The sequence below is a fragment of the Anser brachyrhynchus genome (genome assembly GCF_964034855.1).
Source record: "Anser brachyrhynchus genome assembly, chromosome: 1".
In the NCBI taxonomy this organism is placed as follows: Eukaryota; Metazoa; Chordata; class Aves; order Anseriformes; family Anatidae; genus Anser; species Anser brachyrhynchus.
The window spans coordinates 47,950,800-47,977,951 of NC_137694.1; the positions used below are offsets into that span (position 1 = coordinate 47,950,800).

A 27,152-nucleotide genomic window follows, 5' to 3' on the forward strand; every position below is an offset into this window, starting at 1 on the left:
TGAGGGTACAAGGGTACAAAAAGAAAGAAAATAAAGGGCATTGAAGAGAGGCAGTGGTCTAGTCATGTTGACAGTCTAAATGTCACTTTTCCTTAAGCAACGCATTTCCTTTAAGGAAAACTGAAGGAGGGTTACATATTTGTTTCAGGGAGTTTTAGACTGTGTCTCCAATCTTAATGCTAGATCTGTAAGAAGTTAAAAGAGGTCATTTGGGAGCTTCAGCAGAGAAGTTATTTAAATAAATGGTCGTGGGGCAAAGCATTTCTTACCATTTCTCTTATACCTTGAAGGTTCTGAAAAATGAAGGCAAGAATCCTAAGTCTGATGTGAAAAAGGGAACCCAGTAGAGCAATGAAGCAGTAATTGCAATATTCACTAGTTGAATCGGTGAGTAAAGAAAGTAATTTTTGCAAGAATGTTCAGAAGGAGATATGAATGAGGTAAAAGGTAATCGGTCCGTGTTTGCAAGCAGCTTTTCTTAGTGTCTGATGTATTGGCAGGAGTCTTGGCTCTACTGCTTCCCCATCTTTGACTAATGCTATTAGAGTTTGCAGTTCACTTTTGGATATATTTAATTGAGAAAGGCGTTTTAAAGAGGATTCCAAAAGTATTTGCAGCTTTTTTTGTTGTCTTGTAATCTCTTAGAATCCCGGATCTCATCTTTCCTAGTTAGATTGCTCATCACGTTTATATTTCTTTCCTAAAGCTGTCTTTAACTAGTATCTGGATAAAGTTTGGTTTATCTTGATCTGTCTCATTCCCTTTGCAAAACACTCTCAATCAAGAACCCGTCAATTATTTGAATCAATTTACTTTTCTATCTGAATAATAAAAAACATTTCTCATGCTGCCTGATGTGTGCTTTGAAAGTGTGTGGTATAATTTGGACGGGAATGGAACAAAGTATTTTTGAAATCAGGAGGATTTATATTAGATGAAAACACCCTGGATTTTATTTCCAGTTACTGAAGATCGAATCTCAGACTGAGAGACCTATTTTGAATCTTCTGTACTGGAAAAGTAATATTTGTATTAAAGTCCTTAAAGAACATGTCCCAGTTTTGGATAGCTCTGAGTTTAGAATACTTGTTATTTTACATGAATCAGTTCAGCCTCTTGGATTTGTTTGCTGGAGCAATTTCAGGAAAGCTTTCAAAAGGATGAAAACTGTGCTAAACTTGTAAGTTTATATAATAAAAGGAAAAACAGCTAAAGCATTTTTTCTGTTCAGTTGCTTGCAGGGATCTCTAAAGAGTGATTGTGCACACCTGATGTGAAGTATAACATAGGTACCTTAGGTAAGCGAAAGATGAAGTACAAAGCGCTTCACATCTGACCCAACTTCAGCTTAGAACTTGTCGGTAGCTGCTTCTCCGTGACCTGTCCCGACTCCCCTGTCTCCAGTGTCAAGATGCACAGCCTGCCAGGTGGTTACCGATCAAAGAGGTAGTCCTGCAGCTTTGCAGGGCTGGGAATGGTGCGTGTCTGACGCCACAGTGAGCTGCATCGGACAGCCGAGCAGGCCAAAACTGAAGGGTACAGTTTCACGGTGCAGATGAACTGAATTAACAGTTCTCTGCCACCAAAAGTGGGAAGGGAGTTCTTCCTCCTTCCTCGTCTTCCTTTTTTCTCCCTCTCCTGACTACGAACCACGTGTTCTCTTGCCTGCTGTGGAACGAATCTGATTGCAAACTAAATTAGTTCAGTGTGCTAGCATAACAGATGTTTGGTGCTTTTCTGCTATTTTTCTGTCTTTTTAATGAGTTGAATTGCCTTATCACAGTCAGCAACACCAGAGCTTGGTCAGGACCATTTCCCCTGGGAGAGCTGTAATTCTGTTCAAACTGCCTTTGAAACTATACCCTGACTCCACAAATAAGAAAGAGGCCTCTGCCAGTCCAGTTCTTTAAACTGACTGCTCAGAGCATTAGGTGTATACCAGTGTGTAAGCACAAGAAAGAGATTAAATAAAGCAAAAGTGGGGCAGTGGGGTCGGAATGGGTTTCAGCTAGCAATTTTCACAGTTGTGCTGTGACATTAAATGGGGCCTGACAGCTCATAATTTAAGCACTGAAGCTTGTGGACTTTTTGCTAGTGTAGATGCTCTTCAGAATAAAGTCATGTAGTTCATTGGAGGTGATTTAAGATAACACATTTCAGCACAGAGTACAGTCGTTAAAGGTACTGGATTGGTCAGTTAGGTCCCTGGTGGTTAGGATCACTAAGTTGAGGGGGGAAGGAGGGTTGGCAAGACAAAACAAACCAACCCCAAAACACCCATTGCTAAATAATTACACAACGTAAAATGGTATCAAAATACAAGCATAGATTAATCTGTAAATTCTCAAAAATACTCCTTAATTTCACATTTAAAAAAAAAACATACCAAAAACATACAGGAATAATCCTGTAAAATGTATCACTTTTACATTGTATGTAATTAAAGATCACACTGATTACAAAGGATGTTTGCAGTGGAGGAGGTTGTACACCAGTGTGAGCCATAGCTTGGCTTATGTCACATCAGGTAAGTGAGGGAGGAACCTGATTTTCATTAGCTTATATTGTAGGATGCAGTTGAGGGTGACACTTGCAAATCATGTTTTTTTCTTAATGTTCAGCTCCTCAGTCCAAAATTCAGTTTCCGTTCTGAAGAGCTGTGATGCATAATCAAGGACATCAGTGCAACTCCTGACAAAGTACTCCTAGCTCTCATCCCACCTATAATACACAGATGGGCAAGGTACAGCTGAGCAGTTGCTGAGCATTGCTGTTTGCTGCATGGTGTTTTAACACAAACTTCAGGAAAATGCATTACTCTTTGGTCATTCAGTGAATTCAGAAGTAGCTCATCCACATGTACACCTGGAGTGAGGAGATGAGATGGAGGATTAATTCACTAGGGCATTCCAAGCTATGGGGTGTCTGCTTATAAGAGCTGTTAAAGTGTTTCAAGACTGGTCACTTGCTTCTGAGAATTTGAATCGGTGCTTTACTGGCAAGAGCTGTAGTGGGACTGAGATACTGATGACTAAGGAAGACTAGTCTGCAGGTTGTTCTTGTGTACACAAAGACATTCCACCTGCTGAAGTGGAGCCAGAATAAGATTGTACCTTCATTATCAATGTAGCTTCACAGATCAGGCCTCATGTACATCAGTCTTAAGTCACAGTTTAAAAAAAAAATCCCTATAGGGATATAGTGACATTTATCCATTTTAGACAGTCTTCGATTGTTTACAAGCTTGTTTCTAGCACAAAAGTTTAAAAGTGCAGTGTTACAACAACATAAGTGCACCAGTACACTTACTCCTGTGATAGGACTGTCTTTAACTTTGAGCTTTGGAACTTAATAATTTGCAACTCAAAGCAATTAGTTTCACAGCTTTTCCATAACTGATGCAGCATTTATAAATCAAGCACTTGACAATTCTGCAGTATACCCTCAAAAACATGCGATTACAAGCTCAATACTCTCAGAAACTGAATATGCAATGAAATAAGTAAATAAGTCTTTACCAGAAGGATGGTGCTTCATCCTGGAAAATTCATTTATGTATTTTTTCTTATTTAGCAATGGCTTTGAATGGCAAAATGTCAACATAAAAATGTTAACAGCTAATAAACCATTCTTCTTGCTCAAGTGACAGGTTTTCTAAAAGAACAAGTTCAAGAGGATGATGGTTGCATCAAAAGAGGCTTCAAACTGTTGAGTTCTTATAAGTGCATGAAAATGCAGAAAAACTCAATATACTTTACCAATGCATAAATTATAGTTGTAAATACTAATTAAAAAAATGATTGCATAGCTCTTTCATGATGTAAGTCATCACTTGGTACTATTTTGAAATGTATCTAGAAATGAACCCACTTAGTGTGTTGAGGATTTTTTATAATTGTGAAGGTACGCCAAGAAATTGTCACCTCAGTAATCCCACCTAACCCCCCAGAATACAAAAAATATATATGCACGTGTATGCACTCACCTCATGCTCTTGCAATTGTAGCTGTTGTATTTTCATGTAATGTTTTCTAGGCAACTGATCTCTGTGTGTGGATTATAACCACTACATGTCAAAGGTGGTTTACTTGATATTTTTACTGATTACCTACATACATTTCAGGGCTGTCATCTGCTCTAAGTTGCCAAGAGCCAACCTCTATTGAGAATTTTTCTATTGCTACTAGAAACACAGTTGCAACAAGAAGGATACTAATGGCTATTAAAATTTCTATTTAAGCAGTAGTGTGAGCTAAGGGAACAACAGATTGTCTAAGCAAACTCAATTTTACGTAGCAACTCTGAGAACAGTAGCATTTGGTTTAAAGGAACTAACTAGCTGCAAAGCAACTCTTTAAACACACACCTCTTGATTCTAGAGGTCATTCTTTTTGTTTCCTACTGCAGAAGTATCCATCTGAGCTGCGGGATGATTTAACTAGCAGCACAGAATCACTGGATGAGTAATTTAAAAGCTTTTATTTCTGTGTCTCAGCAGGTTGGGGATGTTGTTGTAGTTTAGCCCCAGCAGGCAGCTCAGCCCCACACAGCTGCTTGCTCACTCTCCCCAGGTGGGATGGGGGATGCAACTCAAATCGTGGGTTACAACAATTTAAGGGTATATCCATCGCAGTCTCCACCCCTCATCCCTTCAGACCAGGCTACAGGGTTTAACGTTGCAGTGAAGTCCTTCTCTTGCCCGTGGCTTGGCTAGCAGCAAGGGGTTCCTGCTGTAGCGTTTCCTGTAACATGCAACTCAAATCAGGGGTTACAACAGTTTAAAGGCCATCACAGTCTTCACCCCTTGTCCTCTTGGACCAGGCCACAGCGTTTAGCATTGCAATGAACTCCTTCCCTTGCCCCTGTTGCAGCCCGGGCTTGTCCATTGGCCACAGTCCCTTAGCGGTGTACCTGCTGCAGCACGGCCTTACCTGCGAGCCTCAGGCCCTTCAGAGGTTTAGCTGCTGTGTTGTGGACTTATCCATGGCCACAGATTCTTCGAGCTCCGCCTGTTCTAGTGTGGACTAATTAGTGGGCCACAGCCTCTTCAGAGGTGTATCTGCTGCTGCATGGTCTGATCCACAGCCACAATGACACAGTACACAAGGTGTACCTGCTCTGGTGCGGCCTTTTCCATTGCCCACAGCCCCTTCAGACACCTGCTGTGTTGTGGTCTTATTCACGGCCACAGACGCTTCGAGGTACTGTGGCATGGCCTTGTTCACAGACATGGAGACCACAAGGTGTACCTGCTGCAGCATGGACTTCTCCATGGCCACAGATGCTTCAAGGTGTACTTTGCCTTAGAGTGGACTTACCTGTGGCCACAGATGCTTCAGGGTGTACGTACTCCCATGTGAATTCATTCGCAGGTCACAGTCCCTCTGACTCGAATTCAGTCTGGAGTTGCCGCCTGTCCACTACAGCAGCACAGGAACAGCAGCGATGTTCTGGCCGTGGGCCAGCCCAGGCTCATGGCCGTAGCTGTTATCAAAATGTTCCTAGCACAGCAAAGCAAAATGATAAGGAGCAGAGCAAATGGTAGAAGCAAAAGCAGCCACTAATAAGCACTGGATTCTGGCATAGAGGAAGGCAGGCACGCCCCATAGCAAGCACAGGAGCCTGCCAATTAGCAGCTAAGCAGCTATAACGTATATGAATTTGATCTAGCGCACTCCACGCTGAAATCAAATCTGTCAGTCATCTCAAACCCTTTGGGGCCTACATCGGGTGCCAAGAAGGACTGTTGCGGTTTAGCCCTGGCAAGCAGCTCAGCCCCACACAGCCACTTGCTCACTCTCCCCAGGTGGGATGGGGGAGAGAATCAGGAAGGTAAAAGTGCAAGAACTCACGGGTTGAGGTGAGGACAGCTTAGTGGGTAAAGCAGAAGCCGTGCAGAAGCAAAGCAAACCAAGGAACCCATTCGCTGCTTCCCATCGGCAGGCAGGTGCTCAGCCACTTCCAGGAAAGCAGGGCTCGTCACGCAGAGCGGTTCCTTGGGAAGACAAACGCCATCACTCCCAGCGTCGCCCCTTCCTCCTTCTTTACCCCAGCTGTATTGCTGAGCATGGCGCCACACGGTGTGGGACATTCCTCTGGTCAGCCTGGGCCAGCTGTCCTGGCTGTGTCCCCTCCCAGCTCCTGGTGCACCCCCAGCCCCTCGCTGGCAGGGCAGCGCGAGGAGCAGGAACGGCCTTGGCTCTGTGCGAGCACTGCTCTGCAACAACTGAAACCATCCATGTGTTATCACCACTGTTTTCATCAAAAATCCAAAACACAGTGCTCTCTCAGTCTCTATGAAGAAAGTTAACTCAATCCTGGCCAAAACCATGACAGATGTATGTAAGATGTATACTTCAAGCTCACAGCTGGTGAATTCATGACTCTAATCAAGAATTTATGTAGTTTCAAGATGAGTTTCCTTCTTATTTTTGCAATATTTATAATCACTTGTAGGTAAAAGAATATATGGATGAGTTTGGTTTTTTTTTTTGAGATGCACTATAAGGTGCACGAGGAAGCATTAATATTAAAACCAACATTCTTAAAAGCTGTCCTCATGTGGTGGTTGAAACCCATAATTATGGACACTTAAGTGTTTGTTAGGCTTTTTTGATTTTTCTTTTTTTTCTGAGAGCTGTACCATGTGCCAGTCATTCTCTAAAGATTATAGTTGTTGAGAAAAACCTTGAAAGTTTTGAATGGAGAGATGACATTCTTGAAGTCTAGAAAAAGCTGTGTTTGAAAACTCTTGTAAACAGATTTTTCTTTCTTTGTTATGAAGAATCACATCACAAATAAAATCTTTTGGACCATTAAAATTCTTCTGAGTGGGGAAAGGTAGTAGCATCAGTTGTGTAAGGAATAGTAATCTAGTCAGGCTTATAGAGTCCATTGTAATTTCATTAGGTTTTTGTTTAAAAATCATCACCTTTAAAGCAGTTTGGTTTTTAAACAGTTTGTCAAAGGATTTTCTTAACCACTGTCCCTTGGCTTTTCTTCAATTTTGCTCATTTTTAGGGCATTTAGACTGTATTGCTACAGTTGAGTACATCGTGGTGGTTGTGATTGCATAACACACAATTCTGTTCCAAATTACTTCCTACTTTTTTATCATCTGCAATTTAGAATTCCTGCCAAAATAACGTGTCAAGACAGAATCTCTTTAAGAGAACCTCTTCCCCTGCTCTTAAGAGTAAAACAGAGTATACTTATGTTGCTTATAGTGCCAGGAATAAAGGAAGTCTATGGCCACTTCTGGATTTGGGAGAGCTGAATATTTTCAATATTTTATTAGCTCTGTTTGATAACACTGAATTAATAATGTAAAAATACCTCTCTCTTACAGCCTTTCATCTTGCTCACAAGAGAGGGATCCTGTTATAGACAGGTGTTAGCCCCAGTACAGAATTCTGTCGTAACTGGTGCAAATTCTCGCCATGCTGTTGGTGAGTATTTGACAGTATGGCCAAAAACATAAAGTCCACGCTTCACATTATCTGAGGTGACATATCTTTAAATAGAGACATCCACACCAAATCATCACCTTTGCTTATCAAGTACTTCAAATGCTCTCTTCTTGGAACTCAGTCAACAAAGAGAAATTGATACGAACTCCTACCACCCTCCCAAAGAGTGTGCTACCCCGAAGACATGTCTTTTTCAGGATACAGTCAACACCTCTTATGTTAAATACAGCCTTTAACACTAGTGGGAGTTCTCCTCACAAGTATATAACATTTTGCATATACATAGCTCAGTAATTATGCTGCTTTTTCAGAGCATGCAGGTGTGGTGGTCTAACACCAGTAGGTAGCTAAGACCACAGCACCACTCTCTACCTCCCCCTCCTCAAAAACGCAGGCGAAGAAAATACGAAGAAAGCTCACGGGTGAAGATAAGGACAGGGAGATCACTCACTGGTTATTGTCATAAGCAAAACATACTGGAGCACTGAGAACTAAAGCAAACTAAAAATACCTTCCTCCCCATCCCCTGCTCCTGCGTGGGCTCCTCTCCACGGGCTGCAGCTCCGGCCCGGGGCCTGCTCCTGCGGGGGCTCTCCATGGGCCGCAGCCTCCTCCAGGCCACATCCACCTGCTCCACCGGGGGCTCCTCCACGGGCTGCAGCGTGGAGATCTGCTCCGTGTGGGACCCATGGGCTGCAGGGGGACAGCCTGCTCCACCAGGGGCCTCTCCACAGGCTGCAGGGGAACTTCTGCTGCGTGCCTGGAGCACCTCCTGCCCTGCTGCTGCACTTCATTTGGGGTCTGCAGGGCAGCTTCTCACTCCTCTCTGTCCCCGCTGCTGTAGCACAGCATTTTTTCCCTTTTGTTAAATCTGCTGTCAGAGGTGCAACCAGCATGGCTCACTGGCTCAGCTTTGGTCATTGGTGGTTCCCTTTCGGAGCTGTCTGAAGCTGGCTCTTATGTGACATGGGGCAGCTGCTGGGCTCTGCTCACAGAGGCCACCCCTGCAGCCCCACACTACCAAAACCCTGCCACTTAAACCTGATACAGCAGGTCAGTCTGCTTGTCAGCCTATAGAACATTATATTGGCCATGAAAGCACAGTTTTTTCTGGGTGTCAGCTTCCCTGGACTTTCTGTTGCAGAGTCATTTATTTTCCCGAGTCTTGAGATTACTGGAAGACTCTGAATATTCTCAGAGTTATTTGGCCATGCAGATTGAGCATACCAGTTCTGGTTTTGGTATCTGATAAGCTTCCTTGTTAGAAACCAGATCCATTTATCTTTCTGGGAGAGAATGTTCTCCCAGCTGAGCTTTCCTGTATTTGGCCGGCCAAATGGTGGCAGGTGAATAGTACTTAAGAGAAGCTATGCTACAGAAGTGCAGAATATACTAATGTGTACTAGGAATGACCTCAAATTCTTTGCCAAGTTAATGATTTTTTGTGTGTCCTCAACAGTGGCATGTATTTCATTTTAAATAATTCCTGCACATTGGACTTTTTGGACACATTGGACTGTGAGAAATTTCAGACTCGAGTTCATGGAAGAACTCCAGTTTATGGTTTGCTCAGGAGTCTGCCCTGTGAGTGCTTCAGCAAACTTTATGGAAGTCGATGAAGGAAGCAATCATAATTCAAAAATAACAAGTAAGACAAGTCAAAAATTGATTAAATTCAGGTCGCCTTGTTAAGGTGAGAACAAAGTAAATGGAGAAATTCCAGTTACTTCAAAAATCTGAAAAGAGAAGGACACTATGGCTGTAGCTACATGAGGTGAGCTGGGGGCTGAGGGGGACAGTGGGACAGGCAGGGTCATGCTGTCACCAACACGGACAGAGCCCTTCAGCACCACCAGCACCACCAGCAGGGGACGGTGGCAGCGACTGGAGGCAGTTACAGATCAGGGATCGCGAGGCAGGTCTGCGGGGGTACAGCTGGGTGGGGGTAAAGCTGGGAGGCTGAGGCTGTGGGTGAGGATCATCGAGGTGCTTGCCTACCTGCAGCACGGCTCATACACGGACCCAGGGTATGAGGTTAGGTGCAGTCTCCAAGCCAAGTGGGGGGGCCACGTCAGGCTTGTCACCAGCCTGGCTCACGCCACAGCAGTTCCCCAGCAGTTGGTCCAGGGCTGCTCGAGGGGGCTCCATCTTAGGGCTGGCAGTGGGCACCGGCAGCCAGGCCCCTCAGGTGAGGGGAGGAGATTGCAGAGTTTCTTGAGGCAGTTGCAGTCCTGACACATGGGGGATAAGCTTATGGTTCTAGTCGGTATCCAACTGTAAAGTCCAACATTAAAGTTGATTTTAAGGATATCAGTGACTGAAGAGAATAAAGTTTTGTTCACTTTGCTTTGTACAGAGTGAAAAATAGCTCCTACAACATTGAATAATTGATGATCATTTGATAAAGATATTACAGTGCTTTAATAGTTACATTCTTCTTTGAACCAGGATGACAGACTTCTCACCACTTTTAGCAGTGTTGCATCATGTTTGATTCAGTTGCCCGGAATCTTAAGAGTATTTCTTCTATGCATATGAAAGTAGTGAGCATGGTCAACTGAAGTTTGCAACACACAAAATGACTAAATAAGAGCGCTTTATTTTTTAATTTGGTAATTTCAGACTTTATAAAATAGAACTTTTCTGTGTATATATGTTCCAGGGCAGACAGCCCTTAATACTGTATGATTCTGTGACTGTAAAGTAAACCGAGCAAATACTTGCATTAAGAAGTAACACTGAAGCTGCAAAAATGTGGAGCAAAACTTAGGTTCCGAGCAAAGATGAGCCACTGGTTAGTTCTGTGTTGGGACTTAAAAGGTTAGTATCTACTAACTGGAGGAATAACACCTACTAAGAGGTTTAAAAAAGTCTGTGCAAAAGAGTATTTCACTGGCAGAATAAGAGGGTTAGCTGTAAATAAACTCACCTCTGAAACTTTATAAATGCAGTGCTTTCCTCGCCTTGTTTTTAAGTAGCTTTGACTATTACAGTTCTCATGATTATGAAATATTATCCTTGCTAGAAAAAAGGAGTGGGGCAAGAAGGTAGATCTCTGTCAGTCTCCTGATCCTACAGTACTTTATGTAACTTGTGTACTACGAGTCTCTGCTAGACCACTTCACCATCCTAAGTGTTGCCTTTTTTGTCCTTGGGGATGTATGTTGCTTCTTTTCATCCTCTGTTTCTTGTTTCTTCACCAGGTTCATCCATAGGATCGAAAAATAAAAACTCCAAGGCTCATCTCACAACGGTTTATAGAGCTGTGGGAAAATATGGGAGACTTCGGATGGCTTAAGTGGATGTAAATTCTCTTGCTGTGGAAAACGGTGACCCTACAATTTCACTCCACCACTGGTGCAGGAGTAGCATTTGTATGGTAATGTAACAAGTCAAGTCATTCACTGGGCTGCAGACTAACACAGAATAAAATAAAACTTTGTTGTTGGCTGTGAGGTCACAGATGTACCAGTGCTGGCACCAGGGGGAGGCAGGAGGCTCAGGCCAAGAGGTAGTTAGGGCTAGCCCTTTTGGTGACAAAAAGGATTTGCAGAGGCCAGTAATGAGTCTGCGACATTATAAAGAAAAGACCTTTCCACCTTGTCAAGGCGGTGGACGAAGTAATCATGGAGGCTTGGAGATAATAGATCTCTCCATTTTAAATTTACTCAGTTAGTGACAAAAATATTAATGTGTTGCTAATTTAACTTAAAGTAATTGTATGACAGAGAATCTTTAACTATAATTTTGAAGTGCCACAGATACAGTAGGTAGGATTTTTTTTCTTACTGTCTGAGTCAATTTCTGTAAAATATATTTTTCCAGATATTGCTTCCTGTGCAAGTTCATTATGACTACAAGTTTTTCACAAGACAAACAATAAATTAAGCTTTTCCATTCACTCTGCAGTGTTGTTGATTTCCATGTGCTGCTGATTTGGTGCACCAGCTGTAGCAGTAATTAGTATTCAGTATTCTTGTTAGAACATGCAAATTCTGCAGGCCAAAACACGAAGAGCTACAGAAAAGCATTAAGAAAACTTAAAGTAACCGTAGGCTCTGTTGGTAGATGTGACAAAAATTGAGAATGTCATAAATCATGCTTTGTTACGGGAAGGATTGTAGACCTAGCTTTTCTGATGGGAAAATGATATTGATGTAGTCGAATTTCCTTCAGGAAAACAATGCAGAGAATGCTGTAGACAATGACTGTAGAATGGAAAATGTTACTGCGATCTCAAAAGGCTAACATAGGGGAAAATGTATTTTCCACTTGTACTTAACCTTTGTAATTACTATTGGTGGATAAAATTGGTTTAAACTGTTCAAGATAAGCTTTCTTGTGCATAGCTATTTAAACTAGACACTCAGTGGAATAAAACTTTAAAAGGAGGTAATCTTATATTGTGTCCTTGAAAACACCTGCACAGTGGACCTCCACCAAGGTAGTCAAAAGATTCTTCACTTAGTTAAGGGGGAATAATTAATGTTCAAACCAAACTGCTTTCAAAATATTTTGAGGTTTTTTTTTTTCCTAATTGCAATCAACTCTTACTGTGCCCATAACTAAGAAATTAGTATGTTTTTTAATTGTAGAATATTGCAGGCAGGAACAGGTCTCAGGAGGTGTCTATTCCAAACCACCACTCAAACCAGGGTCAGCTATGAAATCAGAATTTCAGATTTTTATTTGCTCTTAATTTTTTATTTAATTTTTGGCAAAATATTGTCATATGCGTAACAGTTCTGGTATGTCAAATTGTCACAAAACAGTAAATTCTTCCTCTGAAATAACTCTGCAAACAGTCCATCCGTCCTACCCAAATGTGTCTTTCTTACTCATTGGTTCTCTAATATGCTTTTAAGACTTTTTTCTTTTTTTTAGTAGTACTAATTTCTGGTACAGTGTGCATAAGCAGTGCAATATTTTGTTGCTAGAATTTTACATAGAAGAAGAAGACTTCTGATACATTGTGTTAGCTGACTTGAAAATGTTTCAATAGTGATTGTGCTGCAGCTCACAGTATGCAGAAGTGGGTTAACAGAGTACTACTGCAAAGATGCTGATACTTGTTAGATCTAAGGAGAGAATACTTTTCAACATAAGTTTCACTCATGTTTTTTGTGAATGTCTGTCATCTTTTGTTTTAATTTAACTAACAATGCAGTATGCTAGTGGACGAGAAAGAATTGTCTACAGGGACCAAATGTTTCTGTACTCTTCCCATCCACATCATCCACTTCCAAAGACTGTGGTTCTTGCCTTAGTCAAAAGATACCTCTTTTTCCAATTATAAGAGCAGACAGGACTTCAAAATGATTTACATTTTTATTTGCAAAATTGATTGAGAAAGGTTAGAGATCACTGGGGTAGGAGACAGTTCCTAGAAGTTCTAGGAAAGTAAAAGAGTGAAAATCAATTGATTTTGTTTGCTATATATTCAGTTTTACTACATATATAACAACTTTCATCAACACTTTTTATATGGTTAAACAGCACTATTCATGCACATAAAATAAATAAATCTTCTATGTTGTGTAAAAAATCCTTTATACTGGCACCATTTATTCATATGTTCATACAGTATGTATGTATGTTGGTATTAAACATGTTCATCCTTCTGTCTGCAATGAGAAAGCTGTATAACCCAAGTATACGGCATATTTGAAGCAAAGTAAATTGTGTATATAGACAAATCCTTTAATGTAAGAGTACAGTCCTGTATTTGTATACAGGTTTGTGTAAGATAATGTTCTTATTACAGCTTTTGTCAGAAAAGTAAGTATAGTGCTTCATAGTTTGTGTCTGTTCCTTTTACAGACTGCCTGGCAAATATTTCTGTATAGATACCCAAACAAATAAACAAGGCATACATCTGAATACTTAATCCTGCTTTAAAGCAGTGTCTGTAAAATCATACAGAATTCTTCTCATGAAGATTCGGACTTCTTACACTGTAACTACAGTATTGATGGGAAACCAAATCTGTTTTTAGGAATAAATATTTTTTGCCTCCCAAGTAGGGCCTCACACAAATTACAAAATTGACCTTCAAGCGCTCCTGTTATACTAAAGGATTAGTATGCATTCAGAAGAAGTTATGGTTTTTGCCCTTGCTTTGCATCAACAAAATTCCAGTTTTTAAGATGTTAATTATGTCTCCGCTGATGTCAGGGCCAATTAGACACTTATATTCCCACAAGGAGCTTATTATTTTGTTGCTCTTTGTGAAAGCAGCAGGGGAAAAACACATCTCTGTGAGTTGAGTTTAAAGACACAGAAGTTTGCAAATAGAAAATAAATTATTAATTTATAGTATAATTAAGCTTTAAATTCTGCAGGGATGTCACCTTCATACAACTAGGAATGTGCTTTACTTACCTGGAATATATTTTCCCCAAGATACTCTTACTATTAGAGATGTTAAGCATCTTCTTTCTTTTTTTTGACAGGAAATTCTGGTGATTAAAGATCATGGCAACCATAGAGGAACTGGCCCATCAAATTATTGAGCAGCAAATGGGAGAGGTACATACATTTTGAGACATATTTAAGAAACTTTGAATATTAAAATGTACAGACTGATAAGTAAAAACCAAAGTTACAAGAGAAAATAAGTTTTAGTACACCCAAAGCTTCAGGAGACCCTCCCATGGAAGACTAGAAGATCTTACTGTGTCCATCTTAAAGTTATACAGCAAAATCTTTCTTGGCCAAAGTTTGCCCCACAGAAATGAAGCTAAAGAAAATCTAGCAGTATTTCCAGTAAGTAACTAGCTGTTCAGCTGTGCCTTTTGGGCCTGTAGTGGTCTTCAGAGAGCTGTCTGGTTGAGCAAATTGCTTTGCTCACTTTCACTTACAAAAAGTGCAATCAAGGGAATTGTCATTATATAGCTTTTACTTCCCAACTAAGCAATTACTTCACTTGTTGTCATTTGTTTTTGTAAGTAAAGGTTTGCCATGCTCATCACTGTAAAATATTTGTTGGTGTTTAGTGTATGTCAGGGGGAAGATCGAATTCTTGTTTCTGCAGACTTCTGTTTTTCTTTTTTTTTTTTTTTTTTGGTACACCTGTGTACAGAATCTGTGTGCTGCAGCAAGACAACTTCCAGAGACGCACAGATAGTTTGCGAGTGTGGATAACTCTATACATACATGCTTATCTAGAAAGTTCCATCAGTAGCACTTCTCTAAATAAGATAGGAGCAGAACAATTATATCTTTTAGCTTGAAATACCCACACTCGGTTTCTTGTCAATATCATACATAGAATCACTTTTCAAGTAATTTTTGTTCCTCTACATCTTGAATTGAAGTAGAAAGGTTGGGGGGCAGGATGGTTAATCTATCCTGTATAAATTCGTGTGGGTTTTGTTATTGTAGCATCTGAGAATTGCTAAGGCTATATCACAAAGGACACTGGTGGTGTATGTGATGTATCATTTTTTTCTTTCTCCCTGTGTTTACAGGTGGGAATGGTGTACCTAGCATAGTTTTGTTCTGTTAATATAATTCCCTGGGGAGGCCTAAGTAGGGCTGTATTACCTGTTTCTTTGTTTGGAAACTGTGGGTTAGTCAAAGCTAGATGATGTGTATGTTCCACTCGGAAAAGAGGATGATGCATTCAAGTGATGGTGTTAGCCTCTGTGAGAGTTGTTCTCAATTTCCTAATGTGATTTCCATGAGACAGTGAGCTTATCTGGTGTCTCACTGCAACGGGAAAGGGAAAGTCCTTTTTCTGTTTCTTACTTTGTAATCAGCTAACTCAGTTTCTCCACCAGCCGATACAAATGGAAGTTTTTCTGCTGGGTTAATGAGTTGAGTAGGATCAGAGAAGCATGAAGCCTAAAGGAGATGACTGGTAGCCAAGGGAAGAGAGGCAGAGGAGGAGGCAGAGGGAGTGGAGGTGTGATAATGCTGAATCTGTACGCAGGGAGCTGTTGGGCTGTTTCTTTCTTTGTGAAACTGCAGCCTTACAGTTTTCATGGAGATCCTTCTGTCAGCATGTAGGTTAGGATTTGTCCTTTAGTGGGTTTAGTGTTTTACTGTGCCTGAGACTGTCGTTTCTTATTTTGCGATGGTGTGTCTTAAGCATTCCCCAGTCCTCACTTAGCCACTTATTCTCATGCTATGATAAGACTATCATAGACATGTTCATGTGAGTTCTCTTTGTCCTTGTGTGACGCAAAGGTAGACAAAACTGGAAAAAAAAATTAAAAAAATGGGATAGTGGAGGACTCTTTTTCCCCTGAGTTGTGGTCAGTCTGCTTATCTGGTACAAGGTGCAGCCCAGCCTTGCACAATGCAGATGTATTTAAAAAAACTAAAAAGAATAACCTAGAGCTGTGCAAGGTGGGATTACATAAGTGAAAATTACTGTCAAAGAAGCACACTGCCTGAAAGGTGCGGTCAGCAAGGAAAGTCCATCTCACAGGGGCCTTCATGTAGTATTTCACATCCCTACCCACCACTGATCTACTAGCTGTAATCTGCTTGGTGGTGTGCATACTGGATATGAGCTTTGAAAACCATATTTAAGCTCTATGGAACTTCAGTCTTTTAGCTAGCATTTGTAATTCTCTGAAATGAATGAATAGTTTAAATTGAATTTAAAAGAAAAATTTACATTAGTAGAACATATGGAAAAACAACAGGTGTTCCCATTCTGAAGAAAATGTAAAGTGCTCCTGTGTTTTATTGCAATATAATAGTCAGGAGAGTTCTATGGTGTGTTTTGATTTCTTTGTAATGTTAATTCTTGATATGGAACATTTTAAAATACAAAATTATCATAAATGATTTTATGATGGCTTTCACAAAAATGTGTTTTTGCCAGTTGGGGACTTTCTTTGCATAAAACCAAAACATTAAAAAAAGAAGGTATAGCCTTGCCTAAGTGGAGCATTGTGCAATGTTTATCTTTTCATACTTCTCATCAGATTTTGCTAAGTGTGAGATAATTCATATTTCTACATGAGAGTCATATTACTTAATTCACGTAGGGAATTTGTTTGTCAAGAACCTACAACAACCTTCTTTCTTTTATCTGTGGTTCCGTACGCTAGATATGTGGCAGTTTGTTTCCACAGATCTGGCAGGTACCAGCAACAGAGGAAAGTTACACATTTTTCTAAACAGAATCTATCATATATGTACAAAATGTATTTTTTAAACAAATTCTGTGGTTATTCTGATCAGTATTTTTTTTAAACTGCAATAAAAACCTTTATTCTGTATCGAAGCAAAACTGTCAAGCTGACAATATTTTGTGGGGATGATGAGCAGTTTTACTTTATACCACATGTAGATTGCGACACTGTAACTGTAAAGCAGTCCTGGAATACATAGCTTATTTTGTGTAGTTAATACAAGTTCGCATAAAAATCTGATTGCCTGTAAGTCACCCATCGTGCATGTCATTTGACAGAGTATTGCAGAATTTTTGTGCGTGAAAGTACCTCTTTCAAGCTCTTAATGTTGATGTATGGTGGACACTTCTTTCTCCTTTACTTAAGCAAAGTGAATGAATCGTTTAACTACTGAAACTGTTCACATTCTTGAAAAATCCAGTATTTTTGGAAAGCAGTGTTCCAAATGTCTTGGTTTGACAACGATTTCTTTTGATGGTGCAGGCGGCTCTAGTAGTCATCATGTCACCTTCCCCCCCCCCCCCAGCAGCTTAATCCTGCTGTCTCATTTACTCTGATGCATTTGCTTCTGAGCATTGTGGAAATCTGGATTGAAGGTTTGATCTATGCTAAGAACAGCCTATGTTTCTCTTTTGCTGGACTATTTTTTGACCTGCATCAATATCCTATTCCAGATCACTGGATGACTAAACAACCAGGCTTACCTACCAAGCTGAAGGGACAGAATCAAGTAGGTTATAAGAGCTGAGACTGGTGCCAAAAGTAATGCAGTTTGGGGTGAAGTTTCAAAAGCAGTTTAGGTTGGGTGGAGTTTGTATTCCTGCTGTAAGGGAAAGTCTTGCCTAGCACTCCTTCCTCCTTCTCTTGCTCACCTCCAGCTGTGTCTTCTTGCCTTTCTTGTGCTGGCGTTACCACTTACATGGTGGTGTGGTTGCAAAGTCAGGAAGCGGATCCAGGAGGAAGAAAAAAGCTCTCGACCAGTCATGAAACAGTATCTTTATGGCACATAGAAGTATATATTACTTAATTTAATCCTTGGGAAAAAGACACAGTTGAATAGTAGCGTTTTTAAATGGTGTAGAAGCTAGGAATTATTATTAGTACAGAAACTGCAGGATGAAACATTTTTTGATCTGTATAGTCATGCTGCAAAACGTTTGGGAAGTTCCTGGGGAATGTAAGACGAAAAATTTAGTCTGAAGGTTTCTAAACACTGTGAAGACAAATGTCCTTTGTACTACAAAAAGTCCTGCCTTTTGGACCAAGCCTCTGTACATAGCGGCTGTACTTCTCATTTTTTGTGAACAAATAATCGAGTGAATAATACCTATATACGTTTTGTGATAGTATGTTAAATTTTTTTAAAATAGTGATAATTATTAAAGCACTTCCACAAACTATCTGAGAGCAGAGGCTTCAATTTGTTTTCAGATACAATGCTTGCTGAATTTGTCCATTTCATTGATCTGCTCTAAGATTCTTGGTAGTTCCCTGGTAGAGAGTTCTTTGGTTTTGGTTTTATTTCTTTGAGGTTCAACAGAACAAAAAAGGCCAATTGCTGTGTTTTCACACCAAAAATTCTCTTGTCACTTTATTTAAGCCGTTAAGGTAAAAATAATGTTAGTTTAAATGTAACACAACTATAATGAAAGATATCATGTTTAGCTTATGAACATGAACATCAGCAGTAATAATTCAGAAAATACTCAGTCTAATTGACTGAAGTGGATTTGCCAACAATTGATTGTTTTACTTAGTGTTTCTAAATTTCTAAGTGAATTTCTAAGTGACATGTCATGAACAGAATTTTCTAACTAGCAAAATTAAGCTATTAAATTAGATCGCAAGCATTTGAATTCCTTATACAGCAAGTGTGTCACACTTTTCATAACCTTGTGTAGAGAAGTCAGAAGTTGGTAAAACTTTACAGGAGTTCATCCATTGAATTGGTATATCAGTCCTTAAGGTAATATATCCATTGTCAATCCATTACATTTGTTTATTCTTTCTAGATTACCCATTCCCAAGGAGCTGTTACACAAACACTAATGGATGGGACAGCACAACGAATACAGATTGTACCTTCAGATTCAGGCCTCTCTTTACCACAGCGTATACAGGTATGCTTCATCCAATATATTTTAAAAGCAGTGATGAGCTATTTATTTCCACCAATTTTTGTGTATTGTTCTTTTTCATTTGCCTCAGGTTATTTGCTAGAATGTAAATATTCAGTCCTGGGTGCCAGGGGTTGTTTTTATATAAATAGAAATAAAACATTATTCCAATGCTTTCTTTTTTTGTTTTTACTCCAAAGAATTTTAAGATGTACAAAAATTATAACTGCTGAATAGAATAAAGGTTCCCCCCAATACTGTAATGATACTGCTCTTTAAAAACTGTTTTAAACTTTTGAGATTTGTTAATTCAACTAAGTTGTTGGAGCATTTCTACAATTTGGAGCGGGGATGAGAGAAAATACTGCATTATATTGTTGATACAAGTCTGAGAAGTGTGTTAAACGATGCTGGGTTTGGGCCATTTCAACCAGTGTTATACGTCTCAGTAAGCTAATTTATAGCCTAGCCAGGTAATAATCTCCAACTCAAGTGAATGCTCTATTTTAAAATTTCCTCTTGGAGAAAAATATTAACCACAGCAGAAATTTTAAAAATATTCTCATACACATGTTGTTGCACACAAAAACACTCCAGTTTGTGAGCCAACTGCTAGTATAATCTTGGTTGCTTTTTTCTTTTCACTCTTCACTCTTCAGTATTTTTCACTGTTTTTTTCCCGTTTCAGTGTATTGCATTCAAGCTTTGTCCTACCTTCCAAGATTCTTCACTAGTGCCCCCATACATGATGTTTTGTTTTGTTTTACCACTGCCTGTATTCTAGTCCTGGTGTCAGCCTTATCTATGCAGTAGATCTTTATTCTTTCAGCTACCTCCACTCCTTTTCTATGCTTTCTGTACAGCTGTAACTTTAATTAATTTGTATTAATCAGTTAACGCATGTCTCTTTATCCTGTTTTCTTCATCAATATCTGTATGCTGTAGTGGGAAGCCATTTAATGTAATTTCAGTATCAGGGTCTGAATGTAGGACAACATATATGACCACAAGCCTTTGAACAGCAAGACAGTTGTGTTGATTCAGAGCCAGTGGCAGACGTCTAAACCCCTTTGGTGGGGGTATAGGGGGGAAGAGAGAACTAATTTCAGATAAGGACTGTAGCTACTGCAAATATGAAGAACACAGAAGAACTGTATTTCTAGCGATAGTTTTGTTCCAATGACCTTTATATAGTTTTTCATCATCTCAGGTAGCTGAAGTACCACTTGTTTCTGTCCCAGGTCCTTCGCCCCTTGTCTTTTTTCACCACACTCATCGATTCTTGCTTCAAAATGGATGGTGAGTGCTTTCAGATAGTGGTTGTCTCTTGTTTGAGACAGTGCTCAGAACGGCATCCTTCCTGCAGCAGGCATCTACAAACATGGCAGCAATATAAGTAATAGTAACAAATTAGATGTGGGATAGATGTTAGTAATGAAAACTTTCCACAAAGAAGAATTTATAGTGGGAAAATAAAATAGATTGTATGAACAAATACATTTCAGTGAAATGTTCAAAAAATATAGTAGATTGGTTCATTTTCAGCTTATCATTTCAGTTAATATTTTTTGCTTTGTTTGTTATTATTAAGTGCACATAAAGAATTTTCTGAAATCTTGAAATACAAAATCCTGATTAAAAATTGTAAATGTTAAATTTAAAATGTTCTTTAAAACATATTTCACTAGTCACCCTTTTTAGGGAAAGTTAACATTTTGTCTCTGTGGTGGTTTCATGCCGGTAGGCAGTTCAGCACTACCACACTGTGCTTTCACTCCCCTCTCCTCAAAAGGACAGGGGGAGAAAATAAGATGAAAAAAAGCTCATGGGATGAGATAAGGACAGGGAGATCTCTCTCCAGTTACCATCACAGGAAAAACAGACTCAACATAAGGGAGTTTAATGTAATTTATTGCCTATCACTGGCAGACTAGAGCAGAAAGAAAATAAAGCAAACTAAAAACACCTTCCTACCCATCCACCCTCTTCTACCTCCTCCCCCCAAACAACACAGGGGAGCAGGGACTGTGGTCAGTCCCTAACGCTTCATCTCCTTCACTCTTTCTTGGTCCCTCTCTGCCCCTGCTCCACGCGGGGTCCCTCCCACAGGATGCCGTCCTTCCCGAACTGATCCTGCGGGGGCTGCCCACAGGCAGCAGCTCTCCAAGCACTGCTCCCACACGGCTCCGTACCACGGGGTCCATCCCCCAGGAGCAAACTGCTCCAGCACGGGTCCCCCACGGGCGGCAGCTCCCCCCAGACCCCCTGCTCCCGCGTGGGCTCCTCTCCACGGGCTGCAGCTCCGGCCCGGGGCCTGCTCCTGCGGGGGCTCTCCATGGGCCGCAGCCTCCTCCAGGCCACATCCACCTGCTCCACCGGGGGCTCCTCCACGGGCTGCAGCGTGGAGATCTGCTCCGTGTGGGACCCTTGGGCTGCAGGGGGACAGCCTGCTCCACCAGGGGCCTCTCCACAGGCCGCAGGGGAACTGCTGCTGTGTGCCTGGAGCACCTCCTGCCCTCCTGCTGCACTGACCTGGGTGCCTGCAGGGCAGCTTCTCACTCCTCTCTCTCTCAGCTGCTGTAGCACAGCATTTTTTCCCGTTTCTTAAATCTGCTGTCAGAGGTGCAACCAGCATGGCTCACTGGCTCAGCTTTGGTCATTGGTGGTTCCCTTTTGGAGCTGTCTGGAGCTGGCTGTTAGGTGACACAGGTCAGCTGCTGGGCTCTGCTCACAGAGGCCACCCCTGCAGCCCCACACTACCAAAACTCCCCACACTACCAAAACCCTGCCACCTAAAGCCAGCAGAGTTTCTATAAAAGTTGAATGTCACATTGTTAAATGACATTTCTGTTCAAAACCAGCAGGTAGACTCATCCTTTTATGTTTAAACGTGCCTTTTTTTCCTAAAAGAGGAAATGAGAATTATTGAGATATTTAATTTATTGAAATGATATTGAAATGAAAGTCAAAACTTGTTAACAGACAAATCAATAAATGAAATGAAAGAAAATACTATCCTCTGTTATCATCAGGACACTTAAATACGTGGGAGAAATACATTTTTAGGCAGACAATCCTGAATTAATATATTCCTGCTTTACAGCATGATCTCTTTGGCAACACTGAATTTCAGATTATTCAGAAACACAAATTGTTGTCTTTGAGCCCTGATGTGTTTTCTTGAGAAGATAAGTGGTTTTCTCTATCCTTCTGATTTTTTTCTCTTATCTCAATATTTCGGTACTGGAAGTTGTTATAAAGTTGTTATACTTTGATGGAATGCTCCACTTCCAAAGTCCCTTTGAGATTTAGGTGGAGCTTTTGCAGCCATCTGCCCATAAGGATTTAGCTGCAGACAGACTGCTCTTAATTGTTTGAATTGCTTTCTGTTATGCCTGTGTTGTCAAACGCTTGAGAGCTGCAGAGAACATTTGTGCAGATTGAATAGCTTTGTATGGATATTAACATTACATTGTACCCACTATGTCATGCAGTGAAAATACCTACCTTTTAAAAATAAGTGTCTAGACTATGATAATAAGTAGATAATTTAGCATACATGTCCAAAAAATAATTCCAACCTTAGCTCAAATTTGTATTGTCACTGGAAAAATGTCAGGTTTTGAGTTAGCTTTATATTATACTTCGTATAAACCTAACTAGATAAAGTATATGCCTTCTTTTGATGTATACGGTTGCACTTTTAAGTTTTGATAGTGACACAGATTTTAGATTAGTATCTGTTAAAGAATAAGTCTGGGTATTCAAGAAACTGCACAGTATTCTGTGTTTGGCTTTTGTATCTTTATGCACCCAGTTGAGGATCAGATGCATTGGATTTCTTCTAATCCCAGTGAAGTAGAGGTGCTTGGAGAGGGGAATGGGAAGGGAACGTCAGCTACTTTGGAAATAGCCAGAAAGGAGACAAGAAAAATAAAGATTGTAAAATGAAGACAAATGGAATCTAAGGAGAAAGTTAAGGGAAGAAGGGATGTAAAATGGCAAGGAAGTTTTGCCTTTTAAGGAATCATAAAGGAAATGAAAGAAGAAATAAAGGACTGCTGTAGTCATTTGTGGTCCTGGGTATGTGGATATGTTAGAAAACTGAATGGAAAATACTGTATTTATCGTCTTGGTAACTTCTCTGGGGTTTTTGTCCTATCTTCCTACCCTGCCCCCCAGATCTCATGGTAGTTGATGTTTGCTTTGTATTTTTAGCCTCTGATATTCTATAATTACCTGGCCTTCTAGCCTAAATAGGTCTTAATTGTGCTTTGCAGAGAGAAAAAAAAAAAGTTAGATGCCTGAAAGTTAACAGCAAAATTAATTGATCTGTAATTCAAAAATAGTTTGCAGGAAATAGTCATTGTATAATGGTGGTCCTTAATCTCTAGAATAAACCAGGCAGTTCTTGGTATAAGCTTTTGGAAAGAAAGGCAAGAAGTGACTAAAAGTGTTATGGTGGAAGACAGATGGAGTCTTGATTATTTACTCCAAGAATTATAATCTTCTGACAAAGTTGGCAAAAAATGAGTTTACTGGAGGGCTTTTTAATAAAAGTCTGCTGTGTTTGTGCTTGAAAATAGGAAAAAAAAATGGAAAAAACAACCTGTAGGTCTCACTTTGTTTAAGTAATGAAACATGAAAATCATTCTTTTCCTTAAAAAAAAAAAGAAAAAGAAAAAATGGCAGAGGCAGAGAAAACAAAATTTTAACTTATTTTATTTAGGAACATACATGTAAAAAACAGACCGAAAAAATGAAGTATAAAATGTTTGTACAGTTGTGTGAAAATATTATTGCTTTTCTTGCTGTTTGATGCTTTCTTTTTTCACTTTGAAGTCTATGGTTGTTGTTTTAGGATGTTTCTTTTTAAGCATACAAATACAGGAGGTGCTAAGCACTTTGCATGGTGTGCAGCAAATTCAAAAGTTAAAGATTTCTCAGAAACTTATGGGCCCTAGGGCTGAGTTACAGACACCTCAAATTCTGGATGCTAGAATTGTCAGGGGGTTTTGGTAGTTTTGTAAAAGCATGGGCCATTTGTAAAAAATAAAAGAGAGAATTCAGGTTTTGACTTCAAACACAAAGGTGATTCAAGTGCGTTAAAAAGAAAGTGAAAATCCAAGGTTTTGCCTGAGTTTACTTAACTCTTGTGTGACAGAGGGGAGGACAATCCTACTTCACAGTTGTCAAAGGCAAAATTCCCGTTTTCTTCGAGAGCCCAGATTGGGCCCCAAGGGTGATTACATTACCATAACAATTTGAGATAAATGTATTATTAGATTGTCACAGATCAGCAGACGGGCCAGAAGATTCAGATTGTTACAGCACTTGATCAGAGCTCAGCAGGCAAGCAGTTCATCTTAACAAATCATGATGGCTCTACCCCAAGCAAGGTGATCCTTGCCAGACAAGATTCCACTCCAGGAAAAGTAATCCTAGCAACTCCAGATGCTGCAGGTGTCAACCAACTGTTTTTTGCATCCCCTGATATATCTGCACAACACATCCAGGTAGATAATCCACTTTATTTCATACTTTTCGTTCAAATGGGATAAGAAGAGATGTTTTATTTCCAAGTATGTCTGTCTGGGTTCTCCTTTTTCAAGTTCTTTTTTTTTTTTTTTAATGCTATACTTTTTCTTGCATTAGGACTCATTGTGGATACTTAGAAATTATGAAGAACACATTTTTTTTGTGAACTTACTGCTTTCAAAATTTATATCCATTTATATCCTGGCTCATGAGATTAGAAAGAAAAGTGTAACTTTTATTGTCATTTCCAGACGTACCAACAGTCCTTCTTTATTGCTACTTCATTGATTCTCCCTCTGTTTTCATATATTGTTGAAAAAATAATATTTTCTCCCTTGTCCTCATAACTTAACATTTCCTTCTCCTTATTTTCCTTTTCATACACTTGTCGTAACTACTGTTCACTGCTGTGTGAATTGTACTCCAAGGCAATTTCTTAGAGAGACTGTTAGTAAGGAATGGCGGTGGGAAAGTAGCACTAAAGATTATGCATTTACAAAACCCAAAATGATGTGAGATTGTTAGTAGTGAGGGTTGTAACTCCCTAAACCGGTCCCCAGTGCTCTTTACTCCACCACACATTGTATGTGCCACTTAGTCCTTATGCTCCAACTTCCAAGCCTTCTGTCCCATATCCTCCACAGATGAGCATGTGATAGCACTGATTCCAAGAGTGCAAAGAACATGCCCGGAAGACCTGGGAGATACAAGATCCTTCTACATGAAGGAGGAGATTACTGCACTTCAGCTAAACCACGGTTATCACGTGTTGATTTACCCGTGTACATTTATTCTCCTATTAAATTACACCAGTGTGGCAGTCCAGGCAACATTAGGATAGCTACAGTCCATTTAGTCCAGTATCTTACACCTAAAAAATGGCCAGAAACAGGCCTTTCTTGTGATTTGTGATAGATCATTTATGTTTTGGTCAGTATAATAACCTATGGCAGTAAAAACTATATAGTAAAAATAGTAAAAATTGTTTCTTTTTTTTTTTTTTTTACAAATCACTATCATATTCTTCTTCAAGTTATCTATTTTCCCAAATGAAGACTCCTGATCTTTCTGGTTTCTGCTTTTCTAGGAGCCAGGCCACTACTCTGATTTACTACCCATATGTGCAAGCAGTAGCAAAAGTCAATCCAACTGAGAGGAATTTCATCATGTGTGGTGGTATCAGATATTTCATATTTTAGGTAGGCCTCAACAGACATATAAAGCAGTGGGATATGATTTGAAGTAATCCTAATAGAAAGGTTTTTTTCAGAAGACAGTTTAAAAGATGAAAAGTGTCCCACACTGGTTTAAAGAACAAGATTCGGGCATAGGGGAAGTCTGGACAGAAAATTAAAAGCTGTAGTTGTGCTTAGGCAGTTTGTAGCTGAGTTTGAGAGGCAACAAAATACTCTCTTACTTGAGTTAGATTGTTCTATCGTCAACAAGTATGTAGTGGCAGAGACTGTTTTTGTTCTCCACTGAGAGTCGGTGAAATACAGAGTACCATTCATTTGTTGTTTAACTTCATATTCTTTGGCCTCTTTCATGTTTTCTCTCCTAAATGATCTTTCATCTGCAGTTTTGTCTTTTTTGTCGTTCTTCTGTAGCCTTCACTTGAAATGCCTGTTCATTTGCTACACAGAAAATCTCTCCTTTATTACATCTTATTTTTACATTGATACATTTTGCAAAACCCTTTCTCCCATCGTCTGCTTCACCTTCAGTGGCTCTTCTTCATTCTAATAATCAATTTTTATTCTACATATTCAAGGTCAGTTGATGAGTTCTCTGAGTCTGGGATTTTAATCTCCTCCTGGGCCAAATTCTGGCATCCTTCCTTATGTGGAACTTCCAGTTTCGGTGCAGGTTTCATCTATGGAAGGACTTAAAATTTGTTTGTGTATATTTTATATCATGTCATGAATATGCATAATGGTGATGATAGAAATTAGGAAGGAATGAAAAGTTAACATTCTTTTAACCCGTCAAGATTATTTTTCTTAAAAGGATGCCATATTAAAAGAAAACTTAATAGGCAAGTCTCTGAGACAGTGCTGTTAACAGAGACTGACTAGAAAGAAATGGACTTCTTAAACATTCCCATATGTAAGTCTGTACTAGTTTCCAAACTTTGAAAAATGTGATTTTTAAATTTTCTCTGTAGAAGATAGGGTAATTTCTTCTTTCAGTAAGTCATCTTTCTTCTTATCAAAGGTCCTTTTTTGAATATGCAAAACAAGAAAGAGAGTGTCTGAATTCCTATTAAGACACTGCAGAAGTCAGAAACTTGTAAAACTTCTAAATTATATCTCTTTTTAGTGGAAAGAATAATTTTCTCTTTTCTTCTTTACATTATTGTCAAGATGGTGTTTGGTTGTTACTTACGTGATCCTTTGGGTTCTTTCTTTCTTTGTTTATTTATTTTAATGTATGTCATTTATCTTAGTGGGTTAGAGTTCTTAAAGATCAAATAGAAGGCTGTAGTGCCAGCATTGTAGTGCTGTGGTTCTAACATGTGCTTAACGAAACTTTACAGGTTCCAGAAATAAATTAATAAGACAAGACACGAATGCAGAAATAATGTCAAACTTACTGAAAGCCAAACTATATACCACTTGATAATTAATGATACTGTTCAGAATATGTTTTCTGTTGGTCCTCCATTTTATTGTTAAAAATGTGTATTGTAAAAAATGAATCAACAATTATGAATGTAGAAATAATAGCCCTTTCAAGGCTTTTTTTTCTTCTGTTTAATGCTTTTGCCTCTTTTGTACTATGATCAAGTCATTAGACTGTAAATCCAAAATTCAACAAAAGGTATGTATTCAACAAAATGAGTATGCAGATGATAAATGTTTTTCAAAACGTCAGTCTAT

General features: G+C 39.5%; 1 protein-coding gene across 25 annotated transcripts in view; it reads left to right on the forward strand.

Annotated features, from left to right (window-relative positions):
• NR2C1 (nuclear receptor subfamily 2 group C member 1) overlaps positions 1-27,152 on the forward strand; it is a 52,158-nt gene that overhangs the window by 6,636 nt on the left and 18,370 nt on the right. For 4 of the 25 annotated variants that reach the window (XM_080577459.1, XM_080577465.1, XM_080577477.1 and 1 more), the window contains 7 exons: positions 291-387; positions 7,349-7,448; positions 8,929-9,117; positions 10,673-10,848; positions 13,922-13,997; positions 18,631-18,738; positions 24,021-24,251. In XM_080577459.1, the coding sequence (XP_080433585.1) occupies positions 13,944-13,997; positions 18,631-18,738; positions 24,021-24,251 (393 nt within the window). In that variant the 5' untranslated portion in view covers positions 291-387; positions 7,349-7,448; positions 8,929-9,117; positions 10,673-10,848; positions 13,922-13,943. Of the gene's footprint in view, positions 1-290; positions 388-1,257; positions 1,299-7,348; positions 7,449-8,928; positions 9,118-10,672; positions 10,849-13,921; positions 13,998-14,018; positions 14,235-17,292; positions 17,349-18,630; positions 18,739-19,976; positions 20,035-24,020; positions 24,252-27,152 lie in introns of those variants that run through there. The other 21 variants (XM_080577471.1, XM_080577472.1, XM_080577460.1 and 18 more) reach the window with 20 other exon arrangements.